Here is a 14,823-nt window from a genome sequence, read left to right as displayed (position 1 = left end):
TCCTCCAGATGAAACAAACTTTTATGTTTGCTAAAACATTTGCTCCAAATTCTGTCTAATTCTTTGTAATAGCTTTCTGTTTATTGGCTCAAGACAAGTGTTATATTTAGATTTTCAAGCATATTTTTATTGCACAAGTCATTACAAAAGGTTATTAATTACAGAAAATAAAAGCAAAGATTTCTATATGAATAGCATACTTCTTGTATTATATTGTTGGCTGGTATCCCTTTGATTGAAGCCAAAATTGATAAATTTTCTTCTACTGTCAAAACATCAAAGTGTATATCTAACTGTGGACAAATGCCAATCATTTTTCTTGCTTCAAACATTTCATCTATTTCTGAGACTCTATATCCATATATAGATGCAAACCCTAAAAGCAAAATATATATTTAAATGTACATTAATTATTTTAAATGTATATGTTTTGAAGTATCCTGATAACTTAGTTATTTGGTTATAACAGACATATAAGCTAAAAAATTAATATAAATTTACAAGACACAATATACCCTCTTTTCCATTTTATTGATGATCTGCATCCACTTATATTTCTATCTCATTTTCCATCACTTATAGGTCATATAACATAGTGGGAAAATCAAGAAACTAAAAGCTTGATACTAAACATATATATCTATTGATATATTATTTACACTTGTATTCCAGTAATAATTTTGCAGACATTATGCAACAGTGGAGGGATTAAAGAACTATAAATTTTATCCTAGCTAGCTGTGTGGTCATGACCAAATTATTTAATCACTTTTAATTCCAGCTTTCCTTTTCTATAAAGTGAATACTAATATATCCCACTAAAGTATTTTAAATCAAAACAATCATACATTATGAAGAATCATGAGAAAAATCATAAATTCTTATATAAATGTAAGATATTATGGCTACCATCAAAAAGTGATACAACTAAAGACAAATAACAAAACCAAACTAATTTTAAAAGTTAAACAATATTTAAAGAGTTGAAATGCAGATTCAATATAATTCAGCCCCTTAGTAAAGTAAAATATTTATTGTACTGCCACTCTAATTACTGTCAAAATATGGAGCTACTATATTGAATTCTTGCCTACAGAACAATCACATATCAAAATTATACTTTTGAGGTATGCCTTTAAAATTCTATTTTAGAAGATAGTAAGAACATTTATGATTATTTCCTTTTGAACTACTGCTGTATATTTAGATATCTGTATTTATTTTCTCAACCCCAGTCTATAGTTCTGATTTAATTTCCAATTAGTTACTCATTTATCCTTCCTTGAAAATGATGAATAAACACACATACATACACAACATACAAATGTTATGTTGTATGTGTGTATATATACAGAAATATGTACAAAATTAGATCCTTTTTACTTTATTAAACACGACAGAATAATTTTTATCTTCTACTAAAAACAACCACATGTGTGTAGTCAAGAAAAAAAGAAAACACCTTTACAGATACAGAAGTTGGTCCCAATCATTGACAAAAATTATTCAACACATTTAAATACACACACACACACACACACACACACACACACACAAGGAAGTTTCTTTTCTTCCTTTAAGACAGAAAACTCTCACCATCAGAAGGTGGGCATAGTCCACAAAGAATATTCATCAGTGTACTCTTTCCTGTTCCACTGTGGCCAAGTAAGGCAGTAATCTGTCCCTCATATATGTCAAACGACAAATCTAGTTCAGGAAAAAAGAAGACTCAAATGTGATTTTTATGTCTGTTCAGCTATGCATGATAATTCATAATATTTGCACAATCTTCAAGGTGATATATTTATAAATACATATTTAAAGTTACCAGCATATTTGATAGCAGGTAAAATAGTTTCTTTGTTACAGTCAATGACATAAACAGTAAGGAAAGTAAATAAAAATAAGCTTTATTTATTCATACAGTAAGATTTAGGAGTATACAAAATACTTGGGAGTTTTCTACATCCCAATTTTTGTGCATTGCCAAGGGAATTAAAACAAACAAAAATTTGTTCCCAAGGATATTTATAGGCATTTAAATAAACTGGCAAAAAAAAAAAACCAAGCAATTAATACTATAGAAATGGCTTGAAAGGTTAGATATAAAGAAGCAATATCACTGAATGGACACGTAAAGGACTAAAGGAAGACAGGAGACAGGGATCTGAAATGATGAAGCAGAAATGACTTAGTAAAAAAATTAGGCTGGCCAGGCACAGTGGCTCATGCCTGTAATCCCAACACTTTGGGAGGCTGAGGCAGGAGGATCACTTGAGCCCAGGAGTTCGAGACTAGCCTGGGCAACATGGTGAAACCCTGACTCTAAAAAAATACAAAAATTAGCTAGACGTGGTGGCACCTGCAGTCCCAGCTACTCGGGAGGCTGAGGTGGGAGAATCACCTGATCCTGGGAAGTCAGGGCAGTGATGAGCCAAGATTGTGCCACTATAATCCAGCCTGGGGGACAGAGCAAGACCCTGTCTCAAAAACAAACAAACAAATAACAACAAAAACTGGCTAAGAAGGCTAAAATATAAAACAAGAAGGAAAAAGTCTCAGATCCTAAGGCCAGTAATCTAAGTTACAAGATGAAAGGGAACTCAATAACCAAACGTTAAGTGTTCTGCCCCATTCACGTGGTATTTCTCTCTATTTATTTCAGTCTTCTTTAATTTGTCTCAGCAATGTTTTGTACTTTTCAGGATATGTCTTTTACATCTTTTGTCTTATTTACCTGTAAGGATATTTTTAATGCTAAATGCTATTTTTAATTTTAATCTCCAATTATGTGTTGGTAACATACAGAAATACAATTGATTTTTCCATTATTTATCATGTATCCTATCATCTTGCAAAACTCACTGTTTAGTTCCACTATTTTCTTTGTTGATCTAAAAGATTTTAAAGATAAGACTTCATAAGGAGTTCCAAGATGGCCGGTTAGATCCAGCTCAGGATTGCAGCTCCGAGCGAAAGTGCAGAGGGTGAGTGGACACTGCATTTCCAGACGGATTTTTATTGCCCACAGACCAGGAGATTCACAGGCAGAGGAGCCCCACGGGTTGCCAGTGCGGCTGTTTTGGCCGGCGCGGCTGTTTTGCCTGCGCCCTGGTGCAGCCGCTCCCGGTGCAGAGTAAACGGGACTGTGTTCCAATTTAGCCAGCAAGGGGAGCTGAAACAGGGAGCCAGGACAGGAGATTCCTAGGCAAAAAAAGCGCCACGAATCTCAGAGCTGCGATTTCAGCGGCACAGTGGGTCGCCGCACGGGAAATCACACAGATCCCGGCACCTATTCAACAGGCAACCAGGACACCTGGGAGAGGGCCGACTGTTCAATGAAAAAATAAAAGGCTCTGAGGCAGGGAGCCAGGAGATCAGGCCTGGCCAGTCCCACCCCCACAAAAACAAAAACAAAAACAAAAACAAAAACAAAAAAACAGCAATTGGAAACACTCTGGGTTGAGAGTTTCACAGCAAGCACAGCTGAACCCGGGACAGTCCAGCTCTGTGGGGGAGGGGTGTCCGCCATTACTGAGGCAGCCTGCCATTGCTGTGGCAACCCGCCATTACAGAGAAAGTCCATGATTACAGAGGCGGGCCAACATTGCGGAAGCAGCTCTAACTACACCCATAAAAACAGGACTGCAGGGAAGTTCACACAGCAGCTGGGCGGAGCCCACAGCAGCTCAGCGAAGCCTCTGCAGGCTGAGAGTGACTAGACTGCTTCCTTGTTGGCAGGGCAGCCCTGAAGAAAAAAAAAGGCAGCAGTACAGTGGAAACTCATAAAGCCCTAACTCCCTGGGACAGAACACCTGGGGAAAAAAAAAAAGGGGGTTTATGAGTTCTGCTGCTGCAGACTTAAATTTACTAGCCCAGCAGCTCTGAATGAACAACGGGGCTCACAGCTCAGCACCTGAGCTAATATAAAGGACTGTTTCCTCAAGCAGCTCCCGATCCCCGTATATCCAAAGAGTCACCTCATAAAGGAGAGCTCAGACTGACATTTGGCAGGTATCCTTCTGGGAAAAAGCAGAAGAAGAAACTGGTAGCAATCTCTACTGTTCGGCAGCTGCTGCAAGTTATCCCCAGGCAAGCAGGGCCTGGAGTGGACCTCAGCAGTCCTACAGCAGAGAGGCCAGACAGTTAAAAGGAAAACTAAGAAACAGAAATAACTTCATCAACAACAAACAGAACGTCCACTCAGAGACCCAATCAGAAAGTCAACAACTACAAAGCCGACAGGTGGATAAATCCACAAAGATGGGAAGAAACCAGTGTAAAAAGGATGAAAACACCCGAAACCAGAACACCTCTCCTCCTACAAGGGATCACAACTCCTCACCAGCAAGGGAACAAGACTGGATGGAGAATGAGTGTGATGAAATGACAGAATCAGCCTTCAGAAAACGGGTAATAAGATACTTCCATGAGCTAAAAGAACATGTTCTAACCCAATGCAAAGAAACTAAGAACACTGAAAAAAGATTTGACGAAATGCTAACGAGAATGGACAACTGAGAGAGGAATATAAGTGAATTGATGGAGCTGAAAAACACAACACGAGAACTTCGCGAAGCATGCCCAAGTTTCAACAGCCGAATTGACCAAGCAGAAGAAAGGATATCAGAGGTCAAAGATCAACTCACTGAAATAAAATGAGGAGGCAAGATTAGAGAAAACAGGGTAAAAAGGAATGAACAAAGTCAACAAGAAATATGGGACCATGTGAAAAGACCTAATCTACGTTTGATAGGTGTACCCAAATGTGATGAAGAGAATGAATCCAAGCTGGAAAATACTCTTCAGGATATTATGCAAGAAAACTTCCCCAACCTAGCAAGGCAGGCCAATATTCAAGTCCAGGAAATACGGAGAACACCACAAAGATATTCCTCTAGAAGAGCAACCTCAAGGCACATAATCGTCAGATTCACCAGGGTTGAAATGAAGGAGAAAATGCTAAGGGCAGCCAGAGACAAAGGTCGGGTTACCCACAAAGGGAAGGCCAACAGACTCACAGCAGATCTCTCAGCAGAAACCCTACAGGCCAGAAGAGAGTGGGGGCCGACATTCAACATCCTTAAAGAAAAGAACTTTCAACCCAGAATTTCGTATCCAGCCAAACTAAGCTTCATGAGTGAAGGAAAAATAAAATTATTTGAGAACAAGCAAGTACTCAGAGATTTCATCACCACCAGACCAGCTTTACAAGAGCTCCTGAAGGAGGCACTACACATAGAAAAGAACAATCAGCACCAACCACTCCAAAAACACACGAAATGGTAAAGAGCATCAACACAATGAAGAATCTGCAGCAACCAATGGGAAAAACAGCCAGCTAGCACCAAAATGACAGGATCGAATTCACACTTAACAATATTAACCCTAAATGTAAATGGACTAAATGCCCCAATCAAAAGACACAGACTGGCAAATTGGATAAAAAGCCAAAACCCATCAGTGTGCTGTATCCAGGAAACCCACCTCACATGCAAGGATACACAAAGGCTCAAAATAAAGGGATGGAGGAAGATTTACCAAGCAAATGGAGAGCAAAAAAAAAGCAGGAGTTGCAATTCTCATCTCTGATAAAATAGACTTTAAAGCAACAAAGATCAAAGGAGACAAATAAGGACATTACATAATGGTAAAAGGATCAATGCAACAAGAAGAGCTAATGATCCTAAATATATATGCATCTAATACAGGAGCACCCAGATACATAAGGCAAGTTCTTAAAGACTTACAAAGAGACCTAGACTCCCACACAATAATAGTGGGAGACTTCAACACACCATTGTCAATATTAGACAGATCAACGAGACAGAAAATTAACAAGGATATCCAGGATTTGAACTCAGACCTGGAACAAGCAAGCCTAATAGACATATACAGAACTCTCCACCCCAAATCCACAGAATATACATTCTTCTCAGCACCACATCACATCTACTCTAAAATTGACCACATAATTGGAAGTAAATCACTCCTCAGCAAATGCAAAAGAATAGAAACCATAACAAACAGTCTCTCAGACCACAGTGCAATCAAGTTAGAACTCAGAATTCAGAAGCCAACCCAGAACCGCACAAACTCATGGAAAATGAACAACTTTCTCCTGAATGTTGACTGGATAAACAATGAAATAAAGGCAGAAATAAAGATGTTCTTCGAAACCAACGAGAATGAAGACACCAAATACCAGAATCTCTGGGATACATTTAAAGCAGTCTCTAGAGGAAAATATATAGCAATAAGTGCACACATGAGAAGAAAGGAGAGATCTAAAATTGACACCCTATCATCAAAATTGAAAGAGCTAGAGAAGCAAGATCAAAAAAACTCAAAACCTAGCAGAAGACAAGAAATAACTAAGATCAAAGCAGAATTGAAGGAGATAGAGACACGAAAAAGCCTTCAAAAAATCAATAAATCCAGGAGCTGGTTTTTTGAAAAGATCAACAAAATAGACAGACCACTAGCCAGACTAATAAAAAAGAAAAGAGACAATAACCAAATAGATGCAATAAAAAATGATAAAGGGGATGTCACCACAGATGCCACAGAAATTCAAACCATCATCAGAGATTATTACAAACAACTCTATGCACATAAACTAGAAAACCTGAAAGAAATGGATAAATTCCTGGACAGTTGCCTCCTCCTGAGCCTAAACCAGGAAGAAGTCGAAACCCTGAAGAGACCAATAAAAAGGTCTGAAGTCGAGGCAGCAATTAAGAGCCTACCACCAAAAAAAGCCCAGGTCCAGATGGGTTCACAGCTGAATTCTACCAGACATACAAAGAGGAACTGGTACCATTCCTACTGAAACTATTCCAAATAATCCAAAAAGAGGGAATCCTACCCAAATCATTTTATGAGACAAACATCATCCTAATACCAAAACCCGGCAGAGACTCAACAAGAAAAGAAAACTACAGGCCAATATCCATGATGAACATAGATGCAAAATTCTTCAATAAAATACTGGCAAGCCGATTGCAACAGCACATCAAAAAGCTTATCCACCATGATCAAGTAGGATTCATCCCGGGGATGCAAGGCTGGTTCAATATACACAAGTCTATAAATGTAATTCACCACATATACAGAACCAAACACAAAAACCACATGATTATCTTAATTGATGCAGAGAAGGCCTTCAACAAAATTCAGCAGCCCTTTATGCTAAAAACTCTCAATAAACTAGGTATAGACGGGACATATCTCAAAATAATAAAAGCTATTTATGACAAACCGACAGCCAATATCATACTGAATGGGCAAAAACTGGAAGCATTCCCTTTGAAATCTGGCACTAGACAAGGATGCCCTCTCTCACCACTCCTATTCAATATAGTACTGGAAGTTCTGGCCAGAGTAATCAGGCAAGAAAAAGAAATAAAGGGTATTCAATTAGGAAAGGAGGAAGTCAAATTGTCTCTATTTGCAGACGACATGATTGTATATCTAGAAGACCCATCATCTCAGCCCAAAATCTCCTGAAACTGATAAGCAACTTCAGCAAAGTCTCAGGATACAAAATCAATGTGCAAAAATCACAAGTATTCCTGTACACCAATAACAGACTTAAAGAGAACCAAATTAAGAACGAACTGCCATTCACAATTGCTACAAAGAGAATAAAATACCTAGGAATACAACTAACAAGGAACGTAAAGGACCTCTTCAAGGAGAACTACAAACCACTGCTCAACGAAATAAAAGAGGACACAAACAGATGGAGAAACATTCCATGTTCATGGTTAGGAAGAATTAATATCGTGAAAATGGCCATACTGCCCAACGTAATTTACAGATTCAACGCCATCCCCATCAAGCTACCAATGACCTTCTTCACAGAACTGAAAAAAGCCACCTTAAACTTCATATGGAACCAAAAGAGAGCCCGCATAGCCAAGTCAATTCTAAGCAAAAAGAACAAAGCGGGAGGCATCACACTACCGGACATCAAACTCTACTACAAGGCTACAGTAATCGAAACAGCATGGTACTGGTACCAAAACAGAGATATAGACCAATGGAACAGAACAGAGGCGTCGGAGGCGACACAACATATCTACAACCATCCGATCTTTGACAAACCTGACAAAAACAAGCAATGGGGAAAGGATTCCCTGTTCAATAAGTGATGTTGGAAAAACTGGCTAGCCATACGCAGAAAGCAGAAACTCGACCCCTTCCTGACACGTTACACTAAAATTGACTCCAGATGGATTAAAGACTGAAACATAAGACCTAACACCATAAAAACACTAGAAGGAAACCTAGGCAAAACCATTCAGGACATAGGCATAGGCAAGGGCTTCATGACCAAAACACCAAAAGCATTGGCAACAAAAGCCAAAATAGACAAATGGGACCTAATCAAACTCCACAGCTTCTGCACGGTGAAAGAAACAGTCAATAGAGTGAATCGGCAACCAACAGAATGGGAAAAAATTTTTGCAGCCTACCCGTCTGACAAAGGGCTGATATCCAGAATTTACAACAAGCTAAAACAGATTTACAAGAAAAAAACAAACAAGCCCATTCAAAAATAAGCAAAGGATATGAACAGATACTTTACAAAAGAAGACATACATGAGGCCAACAAGCATATGAAAAAGTGCTCATCATCACTGGTCATTAGAGAAATGCAAATCAAAACTACATTGAGATACCATCTCACGCCAGTTAGAATGGCGATCATTAAAAAATCTGGAGACAACAGATGCTGGAGAGGATGTGGAGAAATAGGAACACTTTTACACTGTTGGTGGGAGTGTAAACTAGTTCAACCATTGTGGAAGACAGTGTGGTGATTCCTCAAGGACCTAGAAATAGAAATTCCATTTGACCCAGCAATCCCATTACTGAGCATATATCCAAAGGATTATAAATCGTTCTACTATAAGGACACATGCACACGAATGTTCATTGCAGCACAGTTTACAATAGCAAAGACCTGGAACCAACCCAAATGCCCATCGACGATAGACTGGACAGGAAAAATGTGGCACATATACACCATGGAATATTACGCAGCCATCAAAAACGATGAGTTTGCGTCCTTTGTAGGGACATGGATTAACCTGGAAACCATCATTCTCAGCAAACTGACACAAGGATACAAAATCAAACACCGCATGTTCTCACTCACAGGAGGGTGTTGAACAATGAGAACACATGGACACAGGGAGGGGAGCACTATATACTGGGGTCTGTTGGGGGAATGGGGGGGACAGCGGGGGGGTGGGGAGTTGGGGAGGGACAGCATGGGGAGAAATGCCAGATATAGGTGAAGGGGAGGAAGGCAGCAAATCACACTGCCACGTATGCACCTATGCAATAACCTTGCATGTTTTTCACATGTACCCCAAAACCTAAAATGCAATTAAAAAAAAAAACTTCCCCTAATCCCCCATCACCCTGTACTCCTACTGGAGTGTGTGTGTGTGTGTGTGTGTGTGTGTGTGTGTGTGTAATCTCTTGGTTCTGGGGACTAACACATTGACACAATGCTAAACATTCTACAATAAAGAACAGTTCTCTACAGCAAAGAATTATCAGGACAAAAATGTCAGTAGTGCTGAGGCTGAAAAACCCTATGATAGGCCAAATGAATTTTTAAAAAAGTAACTAACATGTATTGTATATACATGCAAAATAATAAAATGAAATAATGACATAGGCTTATTCAAATAATTATTTTTCATCTTAATAGATACTATTTTTTACTTTTACAAATTTCATGTTGTTAGTTTTATTTTGAATTTTAATCATATAAATGGAAGTTATCTCAAAAAGCAAGATGGAGGCCAGGTTTGGTGGCTCACACCTGTAATCCCAGCACTTTAAGAGGCCGAGGTGGGCAGATCACCAGAGGTCAGGAGTTTGAGACCAGCCTGGCCAACGCAGTGAAACCCTGACTCTACAAAAATATAAAAATTAGCCGGGCATGATAGTGGGTGCCTGTATTCCCAGCTACTCGGGAGACTGGGGTGGGAGAATCGCTTGAACCCAGGAGGCGAAGGTTACAGTGAGCTATCGTGCCACTTCACTCCAGTGTGGGCAAGAAGAACCAGACTCCAACTCAGGGGAAAAAAAAAAAAAAAAAAAGGAGCAAGACAGAAAATTTGGTAGAGGAGTTTAAATTTCCCACAAGCTATGCAAATTATTTTTCTATTTGTACTTTAATACTATGGCCTGAATACTAGGAAAGCTACTTACTTCTCAAAGCCTCCACATTTTCACCTTTCTTTCTGTATGTCTTCTGAATACCACTAATTCTGAAAAATAGAGTTTTATATTTTAAGTATTTAAAGCAATTTATATGTGTGTTTACATGTATAATATTTTTATCAAAGTTATCATATATTATAAGAATAAAATAATAATAAAGTACTTTCCTACTAAAACAATGAACCAAAGAAAGCTGATAATAACTATATAATTGATGCTTGAAAACACAGATTAGGAGTGCCAACTCCCCCTGCTACACAGTTGAACATCCACATACAACTTTTTACTCCCCGAAAACTAATCTACTCCCAGCCTACTGTTGATAGGAAGCCTTGAAGATAACATAAACAGTCGGTTAGCATATATTTTGCAGGTTTTAAATGTTAAATACTATATTCTTATAAAGTACACTAGAGGAAAGAAAATGTTACGAACATTATAAGGAAAATATATATGTTTACAGTACAATACTATATTTATTGATGCCATCAGTTTACATCATCTATTTATAAGACAAACAAGATACATAGTCTATTCAAAATGGCAGGCATCTGTATTCTCAAACCTCAATCTATGATACATATCAAGCAGTTCAGTTTTTTCTTATAATGTTATGACCTTTCTCTGCTTCGAGAGCACTTCCAGCATCACTGTGGCAATTCCTATGTATCCCATGATGCTATTCAAGGCTTGAAGTATTGCACTAAACATGATAAAAAACAAGCAAGAACCCTGAGACATTACTTTTTATCATGATATGCAATTTACTGGAGAGATTAATTGCTCACAAGGAAATAATTTGAGTCATCTCAAGCCATTTGAAATATATACTTGGAACACTTAAGCTCACCATGACAGGAAAAGAAAGTGCTACAAAATTATTACAGTGTACAGTAATACTGTAGTTAATTTATGCAGTTACGATTTAATACTGCATCTTCACATTTGTTTACATTTCTCTCAACCGTGCATTGGCATAACGTATGGTCTGTCAGAATCGCGTGCATTATGTTTTGACAAAGTATAACTTACTAGAATAGATCTGTGCATATTTTATGATTGTAAATGTTAAAATAGACTAATATCTATAAATATTTTATGCATTCATGACATACCTAACTTATTATTATTATTATTTAATATTTGTAGGCTAACAGTTCATCTGCGAGTTTTTTCAAATTGTTGCAAATCTTCAAAAAATTTTCCAATATGTTTATTGAAAAAAATCCATGTGTAAGTGAACTGGTGCAGTTCAAACTTGTGTTTTTCAGAGATCAATTATAAAATTATTTTAAAGAAGCTGCCAGAGAAAAGCACAGTATTCCTTTCCATTGTAAGTGTCATTGATTCATTTTTCATGCCAACTCAGCTTCTAAAACTAAGTGAAGCATTTGATTTAAGCCAATTTATGGATTTCTTTTCATTTCTGATTATCAAACACTTGTTATACATCAGGGAAGGGGGATATAAAAATAGATGCTATTTCATGTCAGCACACATGTCAAACCATTAATAAATGTGAAGTGATTTTCTTATTCTAACTTTTTTTTTTTTTTTTTTAAGGAAATGATTTGTTAATCAGTTAAAATTCACCCTTGATAAAAGAGACCACTGGCCAACAAATTACATCTTAAGTATTTGGACTCTCTCTGGAATTTTTACATTTTTCTTAAATTTTAAAAATATTATGCTTCCCTTTTTTATTTCATTTTCTTTCTCCTTATTTTATTTCTAAATGTGGTACTGACTGACCTAGCAAGGAACAGTAATGAATTTCTTTGGTTCTTAAAAATTAGAGTAGGCTAGCCGTGGTGGCTCACGCCTGTAATCTCAGCACTTTGAGGGGCTGAGGCGAGCCGATCACCTGAGGTCAGGAGATCAAGACCAGTCTGGCCAACATGGTTAAACCCCGTCTCTACTAAAAATACAAAATTAGCAGAGCGTGGTGGTGCATGCCTGTAATCCCAGCTACCTGGGAGGCTCAGGCAGGAGAATAACTTGAACTCAGAAGGTGGAGGTTGCAGTGAGCCGAGATTGCACCATTGCACTCCAGCCTGGGCAACAAGAGTGAAACTACATCTCAAAAAAAAAAAAAAAAAAAATTAACATAATATTCTAATTATGTCACAAAACCCTAAAAGTCTATAAATATTCTAATTATGTCACAAAACCCTAAAAGTCTATAAAATTAACAGAGGACCCTTTAATATACGATATAAGACAAGGTAGCATGAATAAAATTATAGATTTAATATTTATCATGTTTCAGTCTACATAATGGGAAAATCTATAAACATTAATTGCGTAAACATCAGGTTTTATTACTTTTAAAATTTTCCATTCAAAGATAAAATTTCAGGGACAGGTGTGGTGGCTCATACCTGTAATGCCAGCACTTTGGGAGGCCGAGGCAGGTGGATCACTTGAGGCCAGGAATTCGAGACCAGTCTGGCCAACATGGTGAAACCCCATCTCTACTAAAAATATAAAAATTAGCCAGGCGTGGTGGCACATGCTTGTAAGACCCAGCTACTTGGGAGGCTGAGGCATAAGAATTGTTTGAATCTGGGAGGCAGAGGTTACAGTGAGCCGAGATCGTGCCACTGTGCTCCAGACTGGGTGACAGAGCAAGATTCTATCAAAAAAGAAGAAAGAAAGAAAAGAAAGAAAGAAAAGAAAAGAAAGAAAGAAAAAGAAAGAAAGAAAGATAAAATTTCAAAACTAGCACCAACTTTATTCTAAATGGTTACAAACAAAATAAGAAAAAGAGAAGTCACCCCTATTAATGTTTTAAAATCATGGCATACATACCAAATCTAAGATACTGAATTTACATACATATTTAAAGAATAGGATTTAAGTGCGGCAGTTTCCATCAGCAGTTCTTATACCTAAATTGCCAAAGATTGAATCATACCTTATGGCTTCTTTTCCTACAAATTCCGAAGAAACAGGCTCAATAATTTCACTAAAAGTAATATTCCCATTAACATTGCCCTCTGATAACTCTTTATAATTTCTTTTACTCTTTGACCAATATGATGGCTTCAGAAAATATAACGATGATCTCCGTAAGCCAAATTCCCCTGAAAAATAAACATTAAAAAACTGAGTTATCATTAGTTTTTAAATCATAAAGTCAGCATGTGAAACATATGACAACCTTCATCTAAAGTTTAGGTACCATTCTGCAACATATATATATATATTTCCAAACATCATGTTGTACACAATAAATATATACAATTTTCATTTGTCATTTAAAAGTAATAAGGAAATAAAGTTTAGGTGTAAAGTATTACATCAATATTGTATGAATCAAAGTTTTACTGATAAATAATTCTAGTCCATAAATAGTTTCAGAGTTTTGGAGAATATAGGGGGATGTAAAGGTGAATAAAACACATTTTCTGTGCTAAAGGAACTAATACCTTTACGAGTACAAGTAGATAGCAAATAGCAAAGAACACAACACAGGCTGAATGCACTGAAGACTTGAATGGGCACCATCTTAAATGGTCTTTGAAAACAAGTAGTATCTAAAAGAATGGATATGCTTCATGGAAAAGACTATAGAATCAGTGGAGCAAAAAAGCAGCAGGATAGAAATATAAGACTTGGAAATTGTATACAGTAAGGCCAGGCATGGTGGCTCTCACCTATAATCCCAACACTTTGGAAGGCAGAGACTGGCAGATTGCTTGAGCCCAGGAGTTTGAGACCTGCCTAGGCAATATGGCAAAACCTTGTCTCTACAAAAAATACAACAAATTAGTCAGATGTGGTGGTGCATGCCTGTAGTCCCAGCTACTTGAGAGGCTGAGGCAAGGGGATTACATGAGCCCAGGAGACTAAGGCTGCAATGAGTCATGATTGTGCCACTACACTCCAGCCTGGAAAACACAGCAAGACCCTGACAGAAAAGAAAAAAAGAAGAAAAGAAAAGAAAAGAAAAGAGAAGGGAGGGAAGGAAGGAAGGGAGGGAGGGAGGGAAGAAGGGAGGGAGGAAAGGAAGGAATAGCATACAGTGATAACTGTCCACAGAACATGTTCCATTTTCTCCCTTTTTCCCCTCAAAATACTTACACTCCCTATTTTTTTCAAATGTCTACTCTTCTAGATTGGCCATATTTCAAAGGAATCTGATGCCAAGTACAGGGGATTTCGATTTATTTTATCAGTATGTGGCATTCCCAGGCAACTGTTACTGCTCCAACAGCAAGCAAACAAAAACATAAAGTAGGGAAAGGACACCCTATTCAACAAATGCTGGGATAACTGGCATTCCACATATAGAAGAATGAAACTGGATTCTCATCTCTCACCCTATACAAAAATCAACTCAAGACAGATCGAAGATTTAAATCTAAGACCTGAAACCATAAAAATTCGAGAAGATAACGTAAGAAAAACCCTTCTAGATGTTGGCTTAGGCAAAGACTTCATGACCAAGAACCAAAAAGCAAATGCAACAAAAACAAAGATAAGTAGATGGGACTTAATTAAACTAAAAACCTCCATAGCAAAAGAAACAATCAGTTAACAGACAACCCACAGAGTCGGAGAAAGTCTTCG

The 14,823-nt window shown here is 37.6% G+C and overlaps 1 protein-coding gene across 3 annotated transcripts in view; it reads right to left on the bottom strand.

Annotated features, from left to right (window-relative positions):
- ABCA5 (ATP binding cassette subfamily A member 5) overlaps window positions 1-14,823 on the bottom strand; it is a 101,413-nt gene that overhangs the window by 58,286 nt on the left and 28,304 nt on the right. For all 3 annotated transcript variants that reach the window (XM_064369564.1, XM_064369563.1, XM_064369565.1), the window contains 4 exons: window positions 13,166-13,334; window positions 10,237-10,295; window positions 1,597-1,707; window positions 201-376 (listed from right to left, as the gene is read on the bottom strand). In XM_064369564.1, coding sequence (XP_064225634.1) covers window positions 201-376; window positions 1,597-1,707; window positions 10,237-10,295; window positions 13,166-13,334 — 515 coding nt within the window. The remainder of the gene's footprint in view (window positions 1-200; window positions 377-1,596; window positions 1,708-10,236; window positions 10,296-13,165; window positions 13,335-14,823) is intronic.

The sequence above is a fragment of the Aotus nancymaae genome, unplaced genomic scaffold, assembly GCF_030222135.1.
Source record: "Aotus nancymaae isolate 86718 unplaced genomic scaffold, 86718_ANA_hifiasm-v0.15.2.pri h1tg000089l, whole genome shotgun sequence".
In the NCBI taxonomy this organism is placed as follows: Eukaryota; Metazoa; Chordata; class Mammalia; order Primates; family Aotidae; genus Aotus; species Aotus nancymaae.
This window is presented reverse-complemented; position numbering and strand designations above follow the sequence as displayed.